Raw genomic sequence first — 12,348 nt, forward strand, 5'->3', positions numbered from 1 at the left:
TCAAAGCCATTGGAAATGGGGTGGGGGGACAGCGAGGGAGAAATGGGGGGCATGCAGGGTTGGGGTGGGTGGCACCCATAGGGTGGGCACATCAAGCACAGCTTGCCCCGTGTTGAGCTTTTCATGGAATCTGGATTTTTTCCCTGTGGTGCCACCACTGCCAGCCATCTCCACCCGTGTCCTTGCCCACAGCCCACTCCCTCCCCTGCCCCAGAACGCGAACCTCAGGTTAAAACAGCTGTATTAAATAAAAAACCCAAACAAACCATAACAAAACCGAAACCCCTTCCCCACTGACACCCCTCCCCGTACCCCCCTCCCCCAGACCCGTGGGCACCGTCACGCCATGTCCCCCGTGGGCACTGTCACTCCGTGTCCCCCGTGGGCACCGTCACGCCATGTCCTCCGTGGGCACTGTCACCCCGTGCCCCCCCGAGCACTGTCACCCCGTGTGCCCCGTGGGACCCGTCACGCCGTGTCCCCCGCGGGCACGTGCAGCCGGTTGCTATCACCGTCGGTGTCCCCGTCCAGCTGCAGGCAGCAGGCGCGGGAGCCTTCCTCCTCCTCCTCCTCCTCCTCCTCGGGAGCCGCCGCCGCCGCCGCGGGCTGCGCGCCGCCCCCGTTGAGCGGCACCTTCTCCCGGCGGCGGCACGGGGGGCTGCGGGGCGCGCCGCAGCCGCGCACCTTGCTGCGGGCTTTGAGCTGGTCGCGGTAGGCGAGCAGAGCCAGGCAGGCGGCCACGGTCAGCGTGGCGGCCAGCAGCACCGTCACGGCCACGAAACCTGCCCAGTACGAGCGGGGCGAGCCGAGGCTGGACGACTCCCAGGCCACGTCCTCGCCGGCCAGCCCGTCCCCCGGGGCGGGGTCCCCGAGCTGGTAGTGAGCCACGGTCCAGGTGTAGCCGTTCTCCGTCGCTTGGCACCTGTAGGAGCCGGCCGTGCCCTGCTGCATGACGACCACCAGCGTGTGGTCCGGCAGCAGCACCGTGTGCCCCCGGGCGCTGCTGCGCTGCTGCCAGCTGTAGGTGGCCAGGGCGGATGGGCGGGGGCACGGCAGCTGCACCACGGTGTTCGGCGGGGGGCTGAGCCCTGTGGGTGCGGAGAGCAGGGGGATGTGGAGTCACACGCACCCCGTGTGCCCCATCAACCCCGTGTGCCCCATCAACACCCTGTGCCTCATCAACACCCTGTGCCCCACTGCGCTGTGCTTCCCATCCGACCCCGTGTGCCTCATCCAACACCCTGTGCCTCATCAACACCCTGTGCCCCATCCAATCCCCTGTGCCCCACTGCGCTGTGCCCCCATACTCAACTCTGTACGGAGGGATCCTCCGGTGCCCCCCGGGATCGGGGCACGGCTGCACTCCTCCCGCGGTGGCACGTGGTGACCGGATTCCCTGTCTCAACATCCTGCAGCCACGCGTTCCTGCGGCCGGGAGAGGGGGGTCAGCACCCCAGGGAGCTCCACGCCCCCTCCCCATTCTCATCCCACTGCTCCTGCGGCCGGGAGAGCGGGGTCAGCGCCCCAGTGAGCTCCACACCCCCTCCCTGCCCAGGAGAGCGGGGTCAGCACCCCAGTGAGCTCCACACCCCCTCCCCTCCAGGAGAGAGGGGTCAGCACCCCAGGGAGCTCCACACCCCCTCCCTGCCCAGGAGAGCGGGGTCAGCGCCCCAGTGAGCTCCACACCCCCTCCCTGCCCAGGAGAGCGGGGTCAGCACCCCAGGGAGCTCCACACCCCCTCCCCTCCAGGAGAGCGGGGTCAGCACCCCAGGGAGCTCCACATCCCCTCCCTGCCCAGGAGAGCGGGGTCAGCACCCCAGTGACCTCCGCGCCCCCTCCCTGCCCAGGAGAGCGGGGTCAGCACCCCAGGGAGCTCCACACCCCCTCCCCTCCAGGAGAGCGGGGTCAGCACCCCAGGGAGCTCCACAGCCTCTCCCGCTCTCATCCCGCGGCTCACACGTCCTGGGCAGCGAGGCGGGCGGGCTGGCAGGAGCCCTCCAGGCTGTGCCAAGCGCAGTAAGGGTCCCGTGCCAGCACGCACTCGGCGCAGCTCCGGTGCAAGCTGCAGTTGGCCAGCGGGATCTGCAGGACTCCTCTGGAGTAGCCCACATAGAGGACGCCCTGGGGAAGGAGAGGAGCCGGGCTGAGCCTCCCCCCAGCTCTGGGGCTGGTGTGGGATGGCTGTTGGGTGGAGTGGTCACGTCTGCCCTACCTTCCCCGGGGCCAGCAGCAGGTTCTTCACTGGCTGTGGCGCTGCAAAGAGCTGGATGCTCTCCACGATGTGGGAACCCCCAGGCAGCTCCACTGCCTTGTGCAGGAGACCCTCATCTGCGGGGCACAGGGGACATCACTGAGGCTTCAGAGCCAAGGGGAGGGCTGGAGGGGTGACCCTGCGTGCACCCCCACATAAACCCACCTGTGGCCAGGAACATGACACGGTACATGGTCCCCGAGACCCCCCGAGTCTCATCCACTGTGATGTGTGTGTAGGTGACGTCCGACTTCACCAGGAGGGGCCGCCCCTGGATGGGTGACACCTTCCCGTCCATCAGGAAATGGTCCTTCATGAAGGAGAGGACTTTGTCCGAGGAGGGACCCATGAAGCACTGTGGGGAGAGAGGGGAACGTGCTGGTGTGGGAAACTGAGGCACGGGGAGGGGAGGATGTGCTGCATCACCTCACTGCCCTGTGCCAGCATCGGTGGGGTGCAGAGGGACCCTTCTCTTTCTCACCCCGCTGGCAGTGCGAGCACACAGAGCAAACTGCTCCCCATTTCCTGGGGACCAACACTGTGCCCCAGAAAGTCCAGTCCCCCTGAGCAGGCAGCACTCACGCTGCCAGGCCGGGGATACATGTCAGGGCCGCTGTAGACAGTCCAGCGAGAGCTCTCCTTGTTCAGCTCCTTGAACTTGCCCTCGAAGACCTTCTCCAGATCCTCCTGGCTGTAGGCACAGACGGCGGCGCTGCCCGCCCTGCCCACCTGCCTGCAGGGAGGGATAGCCAGGTGGGCAGTGGCAGGGCACAGCCCTGGACTCCCTGGGCACCCCTGGGCACTCACCACTGCGAGGTGAAGACGGCGTAGAAGTCGGCGCGGCCGTCGTGGCGCAGCAGGGCGAAGGCGTGGTGGACGACGTTGAAGGGGAAGCGGCCAGCCTGGGAGCACACCAGCTGCGCCTTCAGGAACGTTGTCCACTTCTTCTGCAGCACCTTGTCCCCCCCTACATCGCTCTGCCGGAGCCAGAGGGTGCTCATTGCCAAGGTTACTCCCTTTGTTCCCTGTCATTGTGTGTCATCATCCCACATCATCGTGCCCTACCATCGCTACAGCTATTGTCCCCAATATCCTCTGCTGTCATTAACCCACATCCCAACCATCACCCCCCATCACTGCAGCCCCTGGCAGCCCACCACCACTCCCTCCTGTCCCCTGCACACACCTTGCAGACACGGGCCACCCGCGGCACCAGCAGCCGCTCAAAGAAGTCGAACTCGTCCGCCGTCTCCTCGAAGAAGAAGTAGACCTTGTCGTCCCCGGGGATGCTGAAGGAGGCCACGAAGGCAGCGTCGGCTGCAGGCACAGCCAGGCAGGTGGGTGAGCAGCTGGGGCAGGGGGGCTGCAGGCACCTGGCCAGGATGCTCCCCAGAGCTGCCCTCTGCTCACCCGAGAGCCAGCGCAGGAAGGCGTCAGTCTTGAGCAGAGTGCGGCCGCCCAGCGAGCGCGAGATGATGGGCTCGTTGCCCTGGAAGTTGTTCATGGTGCCGGCGTAGAGCTCCCCATCTGCCCAGGGACAGAGCAGTGGCAGCAGGGAGGAGCCTCACCCTGCTCTCCATGCCCACCCTGAGGCCCCGTACTCACCCACCAGCAGGGCTGTGTAGGTGTGCTGGGGGTCGAAGGGGCACTGGCCCTTCCCGTCCAGGAAGGGCTGTCCTCTGCCACTGGACACCAGTGTGAAGTTCTCCAGGTCCTGTGGAAAAGGGTGGAAAAATCAGCCAAAGGAGGGGGAACAACCCCAAATGTGTAGGAAATGACTGTGGGATACCTTGCAGACATGGGGTGGCCCATGTCCCCGAGATGGGTGCAGGGATGATGGCAGGGGGTGACGACAGAGGATGCTGTGAGTACCCAGCTCCTGCCAACTTCCCTCATCTTTGTTTTGGGGAGGGGCAGTCCCCACCACGTGCTCAGCACAGAGGAAATGAGGCAGGGACAGAGAACCTGGAGTCACCTGAGGGACCCAGAACTGGGCTTTCCCTGCCAGAGGAAGAGTTTCTGGCAGCTGAGTGAGAATCACCAAGGGAGATGGGACACAAAGATGTCGCTTGGAGGGGACACCCCGTGATTCACTTGTGGGACTGATTTTGTGGGTCCTCACAGGCACACTGCAGCCTGTGCTGGGGGGACACTCACAATGTAGGTGCAGGCAGGGCTGAAGGCGTAGGTCCCACAGGCGTAGAGGTGGGTCTGGTTCAGGGCCACCAGCACTCGGATGAAGTTGAAGCACTCAGTCTGAGGGGAAAGAGCAGAGCTGGCTGCTGAGCACCCCAGTGGCTTTGTGGGACCCCTGAGCCCCCACAGAACCATCTCACCTCTTGGCTCTTCTTCTTAAAAGCACATTCAGAGGTTTTCTCCTCTGTGGGTCCCCACATTATCTGCAGAGGGAAGGAAGATGTTCCTGGGCTGTTGAGCCCATCCCCATGGGGGAAACTGAAACAGAGCAGAGGCTTCCCCTGCTCCCCAAAAGTGGTGGCTGCTCACCGAGGCCTTGGCACGGATGCTGCCAGGGGTGCCCACAGCCAGGGCCAGCAGCCAGTCTCGTGCCCCCACGTACAGCTCCTCCTTGCTCTCATCCAGCAGGAGGATGTCGTAATGGGAGACGTTCTCCTGGCTGAAGTGGGTGAGGGTCCTCCGGGGGTCCCCTGGCAGGAGCAGAGGGGGGATGGGGGCCAAGGTGTGACACACACACACACACACACACACACACACACCCCCCAGCACACACACACAACCACCCACATGTTGATGTGGCAGCAGCTGCCGCTGCAGCTCAGCTGACGTCTCACACAGGAAATGGGGTGAGGATTTTTCCCCTTCAGTTCCCACATCACCATCACCCCTTCTCCCCCCAGGTCCCCACCTCCCCCTGTCCCCTCCAGGTCCTGCTGCAAGGGATGAATACCCTCAAGCTGCAGACCCCCAGAAATGGGGTTCATTCCCCCAGGCTGTGCCTGTGATGCTTTGGGGCCAAGCCATGGGCAGTGCTCCGTTTTGGAGTGCCAAACTGGGGGGTCACCAGCCCCCAGGGCGCCCTTGGGCACAGCCAGGAACAGCAGATTATTGTTCATCCCCACCAGGCACCGAAACTGGGGGATTTTTGCAATCCTGGGCATGGCTGCATGGGGAAAGGGAAGTGACAGTGCAGTCAGGGCTGGAAGGGCAGGACCCTGCCGTGGGGCACAGACCCTCTTACAGCCCCATTGCCACAGCACAGCCCCCCAGGCTCCTGCTTTGCCACCTGCTTTTCAGCTGGACGCCCTGTCCCTTCCAGAGGAGCTTCTCCTCCCCCCGGGCTGACCCCGACCCAGGGTGACCCAGGGTGACCCTGAGTGCCGCTGGGTGACAGAATCGCTGCTGGCTCTGGCCTGTTGAGTGCTGGGGAGCCAGCAGCCCCACCTGCTCCCACCCCAGGGCATCACCTGCGGCCCCTGGCCAGCGAGGGTCAGCGATGGGGCAGGGGGGCTGTGCAGCGGGCACCCCAAGCTTCCTGACGCTGGATGCCCAACCCGGGGAGGGCATTTCCCAGGCAGAGGTGTGTGCCCCTTCCCCATCCGTCCCAGCCCTCCGGTGCCGTACTCACCGCTGGGGAAGGCGAGGCGGGGCAGGGGCTCAGCGCAGAGCAGGGCAGCGGGCACCAGCAGCCCGCAGAGCAGCCCCAGGGCGGCGGGCAGGGCGGGGGGCGCGGGGGGCGCGCCCCAGGAGGGTCCCAGCGCCATCCCTGCGGGGACAGCGGCGGTGAGCGGGCACAGCCGGCGGGGCCGAGTGTCGCTTCACCCGGCGGAAACCGGACAGGGGAAGCAGCGCCTGGCAGAGAGGGGGATGGGGGAGCCCCAGCGCCTCCAGCTGCGCGGGGCCCCCCCAGTTTGGGCATGAACTTCCCTCTGCTGCACCGGCACCGTCAGAGACATCCCCTGCCGTGGGGCTCCTGCGCCGAAACTTCTATCACAGAGACATCACAGAGACATCACAGAGACATCCCCGCACCCTCTGGAGCTCCTGCACCAAAACTTCTATCACAGAGACATCCCCTCACCTTCTGGAGATCCTGTACCAAAATCTCTGGCACAGTCAGAGACATCCCCTCACCTTCTGGAACTCCTACACCAAAACTTCTAGCACAGAGACATCCCCTCACCCTCTGGAGAACCTGCACCAAAACTTCTATCACAGAGACATCCCCTCACCCTCTGGAGCTCCTGCACCAAAACTTCTATCACAGAGACATCCCCTCACCCTCTGGAACTCCTCCACCAAAACCTCTGGCACAGTTAAAAACGACCTCACACCCTGAGGGGCTTCTTCACCAAAACTTCTGGCACAGCTGGAAACGACCCCTCACCGCTGGGGCTCCTGCACCCTGCAGAGAGGTGTCCAGGTGCTCCTGCCCTTGCCCCAGAGCCCATCCCCACCAGGGATTCCTCTGCCCGGCTCCCTCACTTATCGAAGCACCCACAGAATGGGGGGAGCACACGCGGGACCCCCCCTCCTTGCAGCTCTTTCTGCAGCTCACGCCAGCAGCTCCGGGGAAAGAGCCGCGCCTCAGGAACCTGCGGTGCCCCGTCCCCTCGCTGACGGCAGCCCGGGAGCGGCGTTACCTGTCCGGCAGGTGAGCACAGAGCCGCTCACCTCCAGCCCCGCCGCGCACCGAGCCCCGGGGGCTGCGGCCGCCGCTCTCCCGCGGGCCCATGCCCCGGGTCCCGGGTGGCCAAATCGCAGCGCGGCCGCGCTGGGCTCGCTGCAGCCCGGCCCGGCCCTGCGCGGCTGCGGGAACCTGAAAGTCCTGCTGGAAGAGGACGAGCCCCGGCAGGTCGGGGCAGCGCGCCCGCCTCCCCTGCCCCGCACCCCTCGGGAGCAGCGAAACCTGGCGGAGGCAGCGGGGATGGGAACAGAGAGCTCTGCTGCTCCGCCTGGGAGCCCAGGGGTGACACGGGGGGAAAGGTGTGCCCAGGGGGTGACACGGGGGGAAAGGTGTGCCCAGCTGCCTGGGTTTGCGTGCTGGGATGATCTTTAGGGTGAGCAAAACAACGGCGTGTTTCCTGTGGGTTGTGCGGGCCAACAGCGAGCCTGAGCATCACCCTCAAAAACAGCATCACCCCCAAAAACAGCATCACCCCCAAAAAACAGCACTGCTCCCCACAAACACCCCCACGGGGCCCAGCATCACCCTCAAAAACAGCATCACCCAGAAAAACAGCATCACCCAGAAAAGCAGCACTGCTCCCCACAAACACCCTCATGAGCCTGAGCATCACCCCAAAAACATCATCAATCAGAAAAGCAGCCCCCCAGGGCTGAGCATTGCTCCCCACAAACACGTTCACGGGGCCGAGCATCACCCCAAAAACAGCAGCACCCAGAAAACCAGCACTGCTCCCCACAAATATCCCCATGGGGCCCAGCATCACCCCAAAAACAGCATCACCCAGAAAAGCAGCACTGCTACCCACAAACACCCCCATGGGGCCGAGCATCACCCCCAAAAACAGCATCACCCCAAAAACAGCATCACCCAGAAAAGCAGCACTGCTCCCCACAACATCCTCATGGGGCCAGAGCATCACCCCAAAACCAGCATCACCCAGAAAAGCAGCACTGCTCCCCAAAAACACCCCCATGGGGCCCAGCATCACTCCAAAACCAGCATCACCCAGAAAACCAGCACTGCTCCCCACAAATACCCCCGCAGGGCCCAGCACTGCCCCCACAAAGCTCCCACAGCTGTTCCAGGAACCCACCGCCCTGGAGACCCCCTCCTTTACTCCTGGCTGCAGGCAAGAAATGCCCCAAAGCCAAAGCCCTGGATTTCCTCAAGGTCACAGCTGCACCTGAGGTCCCCCAACACCCCTCTGGGGCATCCTGGGGCCTCCTTACCTGCCTGTGCCGTCCCCAGAGCAGCACACTGGGACATGGAGCCCTCCTCAGCACCTAGCTTGGCTGGGACAGAAGCTCCTTGTGAGCACAGAAAGTAGGTTACTCTGCCCCGGATTTCCCACTTGGCAAAGGGCTGCACGGACCTTGGATCAGCTTGGACCTTGGATATTGTTCTGCCCTGGGCCACAGCCCAGGCTGGGGAGGGGAGGAGGGATGGGAAAGGGAGCAAAGGCTCTTTGGAGAGGCTGGAGGCTTGACTGGGGCTGAGGGAAAGCGCTGGTGCTCCCCAGGCTGACACAGGGTGGGAGGTGACAGCAGCCCCCAGGCTGCTCCAGCAGCAGGGGAAGCCACAATCCCTTCCCAGCCCTGCCTCTCCTCCTTTTTAGGTCCCCTGGCCACAGTGGTTCTGGGGACATGGGTGTGATTTACAGCCCCCCATACAGGATTTTTGGGAGTGAGTGCCACCCAGGGTCTCTCAACAAGGTTTTGTTTCCCCTGGTACTTTCAGGTTAACCACAGCTGTGGCTTCATGGGCCTTGCTTGGATCTGCTCCTGGAGGATTCCCTCTGAGCCAGGGGATATTGTGCTGTCCAGGAACACATACTCCCTGCAAAGTGCCCATCCATCACCTGCTGTGGGATGGAGCCAGGTGCAGCCCTGGCACTCAGCAAGGTGAGTGTGATGGAGCCAGGGCAGGTGGGAAGCTGGTGGCTCTGACCTCCCAGCTGCCCAGACATTCCCTGTGCCTCCGTTTCCCGCAGCAGAGAAGAGTTCGGGCTCTCTCTGCAGCTGGACTGCAATCCCGAGGCACATCCCGGGAGCATCCCTGTGCTGTGGGGGCAGGAATCTCCCAACACCCGAGAGGGGCTGGGCAGCTCAGCCTGGGCCAGCTCAGATCTGGAGCAGGGTGTGTGTGTGTGAGATAAAAGGCAAGGGAGAGAGGGGGTGGACTAAGGGGAGGAATTTGGGGGGTGTACACAAGAGGAAATCAGAGACAATTCACGGGGTGGGGAGAGCTGGGGGTGCAGGTAAGACAGAGGAGGGATTTGGGGGGCTGAGGGAGGTGTGGAGGGGTGCACTGGAGACAGGGGGAAGGGATGTGAAGGCAGAGAGAGCGGGGAGCTGCCGGGGGGCTCCCCAGGGCCGGACCTCCGCCTCTTTGTCGCTGGCCGGCATCACCGGCGCTGGGGGTCCCCAAGCCCAGCCCCACCATGGCGACTTCCCCCTTCCCGCTCGCCCTCCCCCCGGCCCGCGGAGCCTCCCCAGCCCCCCCGGGCCCCCCGGTCGCGGTGGCGGTGCGGCGGTACCGACCTGCGGCAGGCGGGAGCAGCAGCAGCATCCCCCGGGCCCGCATCCGGCTCCCGTCGCCATGGCTACGGCGGCACCTCGGCGGTACCTCGGCCCCCGCGGACCCCCGGGCATGGGCAGGGGGCTGCGGACCCCCGGACCCCCCCCAGGGGGACACGGGCGTGGCCCTGCCGGTGGAGGGTGGGCGCTGCCTCCCCTACCCGCACACCCCCCACCCCTCTGCCCCCAGCCCCTCTCCTGACACCTCCCTGCGCCCCCAGCACCGCACTGAGGCCCTTCACCCCCCTTCTGCTCTCAGATTTTGGCAACAAGTCCCTGCGCCCCCATCTCAACCCCTCCAGACCCTGACCCTGCATCCCATCCCCACCTCCATCCCTGCCCTCCCAGGGAGGTGCTGCTGGCTCTGGGTATGTGGATTTGGGGGGTCCCAGGAGGAGGTTTGGGGTGCAGCCGTGGCACCCCCACCCAGCACCCACAAATTTTGCTTTATGGCATTTCCCCGTTGGGATTTCCCTCGCCAGGAAGGCTGGTGCCTGCAGACCCCACTTCTCCCGTGGAACTTGCCTCCTTCCCCTCCCAGCAGAGTGAGGGTGCAGTGCCGCCAGCCCCAAACAGGATCCCCAGCCACCACTTCCTCCCGCTGTGCAGAGCCCCAGCACAGAGAGGAGCCAGCCCTGCAGAGCTGGGGTGCAGCAGCAGCACCCCAGAGCCTCCAGCCTGGGGTGAGAGCAGAGCCAGCTGCCTCTGCAGTTCCCACAGGGCTTGGGAGGCTGGAGCCTTTCTCAGGATCTGTAAGGAGCTTGTGCCTAGTGCCAGCAGCACTGAGAGCTCAGCTGGAGCTGCTGGAGAATCCTCCCAGCCCAGGCTGAGCTGCAGCCCCTCAGCCCTGCCCGGACACCCCAGGGTGCCCTGGGGGGCTCCTGCAGCACCTTGGGGTGCAGCTTTGGGGGGCAGCAGTGGGCACAAGCTCACATTTTACCCCCCCCCCCAAGCCTGGGATTAGTGGGGTGGCTTGACCTTAATCCCCCTGGGCATGCAGGGGCCTGAGGGGCTGCTGTGGGGCTGGCAGGGCCCCCAGCACCCACTGGGCCATGGCAAACCCTGCTGCCTTGCCCCAGCTCCACCTACCCCAGGGATTGCTCCAAGGCTCCCTGTGCTGGGCTTTCCTCCCAAAAACTGGTGGTCCTCAAACCCTGGTGCCTCTGGAGAGACCCCAACAAGTCAGCAAGGCCAGGCCATGGCTCCTGCTCTGGGATCCCAATTCCCTCCTGCCAGACTCTGGGGGACCCAAAGCAGGGATCAGATCCATGGGAGCACAGGAGGAGCAGGAAAAACCTGACCTTGGGCTGGAGAGGGGCTGGAGCTCCTTCACAGGCTCTTCCCCCAGGGATGGGAAAGGTCCCCATGGGCTGCACATGGCCCCACAGGGATGGGAAAGGTCCCCATGGCTGCACAGGGATGGGAAAGGTCCCCATGGGCTGCACATGGCCCCACAGGGATGGGAAAGGTCCCCATGGGCTGCACATGGCTGCACAGGGATGGGAAAGGTCCCCATGGGCTCCACTGGGATGGGAAAGGTCCCTCTGGGCTGCACATGGCTCCAGAGGGATGGGAAAGGTCCCCATGGCTCCAGAGAGATGGGAAAGGTCCCCATGGGCTGCACATGGCACCAGAGGGATGGGAAAGGTCCCCATGGGCTGTGCTGGTCCCCCTGGGCTGTGCAGGTCCCTGAGGGCAGTGGACAGGCCCCTTGTGGCTCTGGAAAGAGCCCACAGTGTGTGTGCTGTCCTTGCAGGGCTCTGCAGTGTCCCTGGGGATGTGCAGAGACCCCATGGGCCTCCAGCTCAGCCTCTCCCCAGCCTGACCCAGCCAAGAGTGCCAGGACACTCGGGCCAGAGGGGGACATGGGGGGGATCCAGGGCATTGTTTGTTTCCCTTTTGCATTTCCCTGACGAGTCTCCTGCCTTGTCTCCTCCCAGGAACACATCCAGGTGCCAGCAGCAGGGCTGGTTTCCCCCCTCATTCCAGAACCTGCTATTCCTGACTTTTGGGGTGCCAAGCCTGGATGGGGCTGAACCCCCAGGGAAGGGGACAGGCTGTAAGGACACAGCTGCCCCAGTGGTGGCAGAAATGGGAGGCAAACAGGGCACAGAGGGGGGGCCAGGTGTCCCCTCCCATTGTGAGCTGCTGCCTGCCCCTGCACCCCCTGAACCTCCTGAACCCCTTGAACCCCTCTCCAGGGAGGGGAGGTGACACTTGCTGGGTCTCCACAGGCTCACTCCAGGCTGGGAGGTGGCAGCAACACCCCAGACCCCCTGGCTCTCCCTGGCACTCCCTGCTCCCCCTGACACCCCTTGGCTCCCCCTGGCACCCCTGGCACATCCTGGCACCTCGTGCACCCCCCTTGGCCCCCCCTGCCCCCAGCCCTGCTGCCCCAGACCCGCCCCACCGAGCACAGGGACCCTCCCCTGGGGCAGGGCCCCCCCGGGCCGGGCACCCACCTGGCCGTGGCTGCTCGCTCGTCCCCTCACATCGCGGCTCTGTGCCTGAAAAGCCGATTATGGGCCGGCTTTGCAGCCCTGCCCAGCGTCCCCTCTGCTCTGCCCAGTGCCTGGCACGGCCTGGGGCACCCCTGGCAGACAGGGGGGTCACGGAGGGGCAAACCTTCCTCCCAGCCCAGCCCACCCGGGGGAAGTCAGGTCCCCAAATGATTCCATCCCCTCTGGGGCTCCCTGCCCAGTTTTTAGCAACCCACCCTCAGCTGAGCCAGGTGTGGGTGGTCACCCCTCTCCCCTCCCTGTGGGTGTGAGCCCCAAGCCCTGGCTGGGGGCAGGAGGAGATCCCCGGGGGTCTCTCCCACCCCAAACCCCCGACAGCAATGATGACAGCACACA

The 12,348-nt window shown here is 64.8% G+C and overlaps 1 protein-coding gene across 2 annotated transcripts; it reads right to left on the reverse strand.

Moving 5' to 3' along the window:
- Positions 1 to 348: 348 nt before the first annotated feature.
- SEMA4A (semaphorin 4A) lies at positions 349 to 8,236 on the reverse strand. 2 transcript variants are annotated; one of them, XM_056510048.1, is made up of 16 exons: positions 8,147 to 8,236; positions 5,856 to 5,993; positions 4,757 to 4,917; positions 4,588 to 4,650; positions 4,409 to 4,507; positions 3,857 to 3,965; positions 3,662 to 3,778; positions 3,438 to 3,568; positions 3,059 to 3,228; positions 2,834 to 2,984; positions 2,417 to 2,606; positions 2,213 to 2,328; positions 1,958 to 2,121; positions 1,313 to 1,425; positions 466 to 1,088; positions 349 to 414 (listed from the first exon to the last, which is right to left on the reverse strand). In XM_056510048.1, exons 1-15 carry the CDS (start codon positions 8,181 to 8,183, stop codon positions 469 to 471), a joined length of 2,379 nt encoding a protein of 792 aa, XP_056366023.1. In that variant the 5' UTR covers positions 8,184 to 8,236; the 3' UTR covers positions 349 to 414; positions 466 to 468. The 2 variants fall into 2 exon arrangements, with proteins under 2 accessions (XP_056366023.1, XP_056366022.1); XM_056510047.1 differs by lacking the exon at positions 349 to 414 and having other exon boundaries at positions 431 to 1,088.
- Between the last annotated feature and the right edge of the window lie 4,112 nt (positions 8,237 to 12,348).

Source organism: Oenanthe melanoleuca, chromosome 25 (assembly GCF_029582105.1).
Source record: "Oenanthe melanoleuca isolate GR-GAL-2019-014 chromosome 25, OMel1.0, whole genome shotgun sequence".
Taxonomy (NCBI): Eukaryota; Metazoa; Chordata; class Aves; order Passeriformes; family Muscicapidae; genus Oenanthe; species Oenanthe melanoleuca.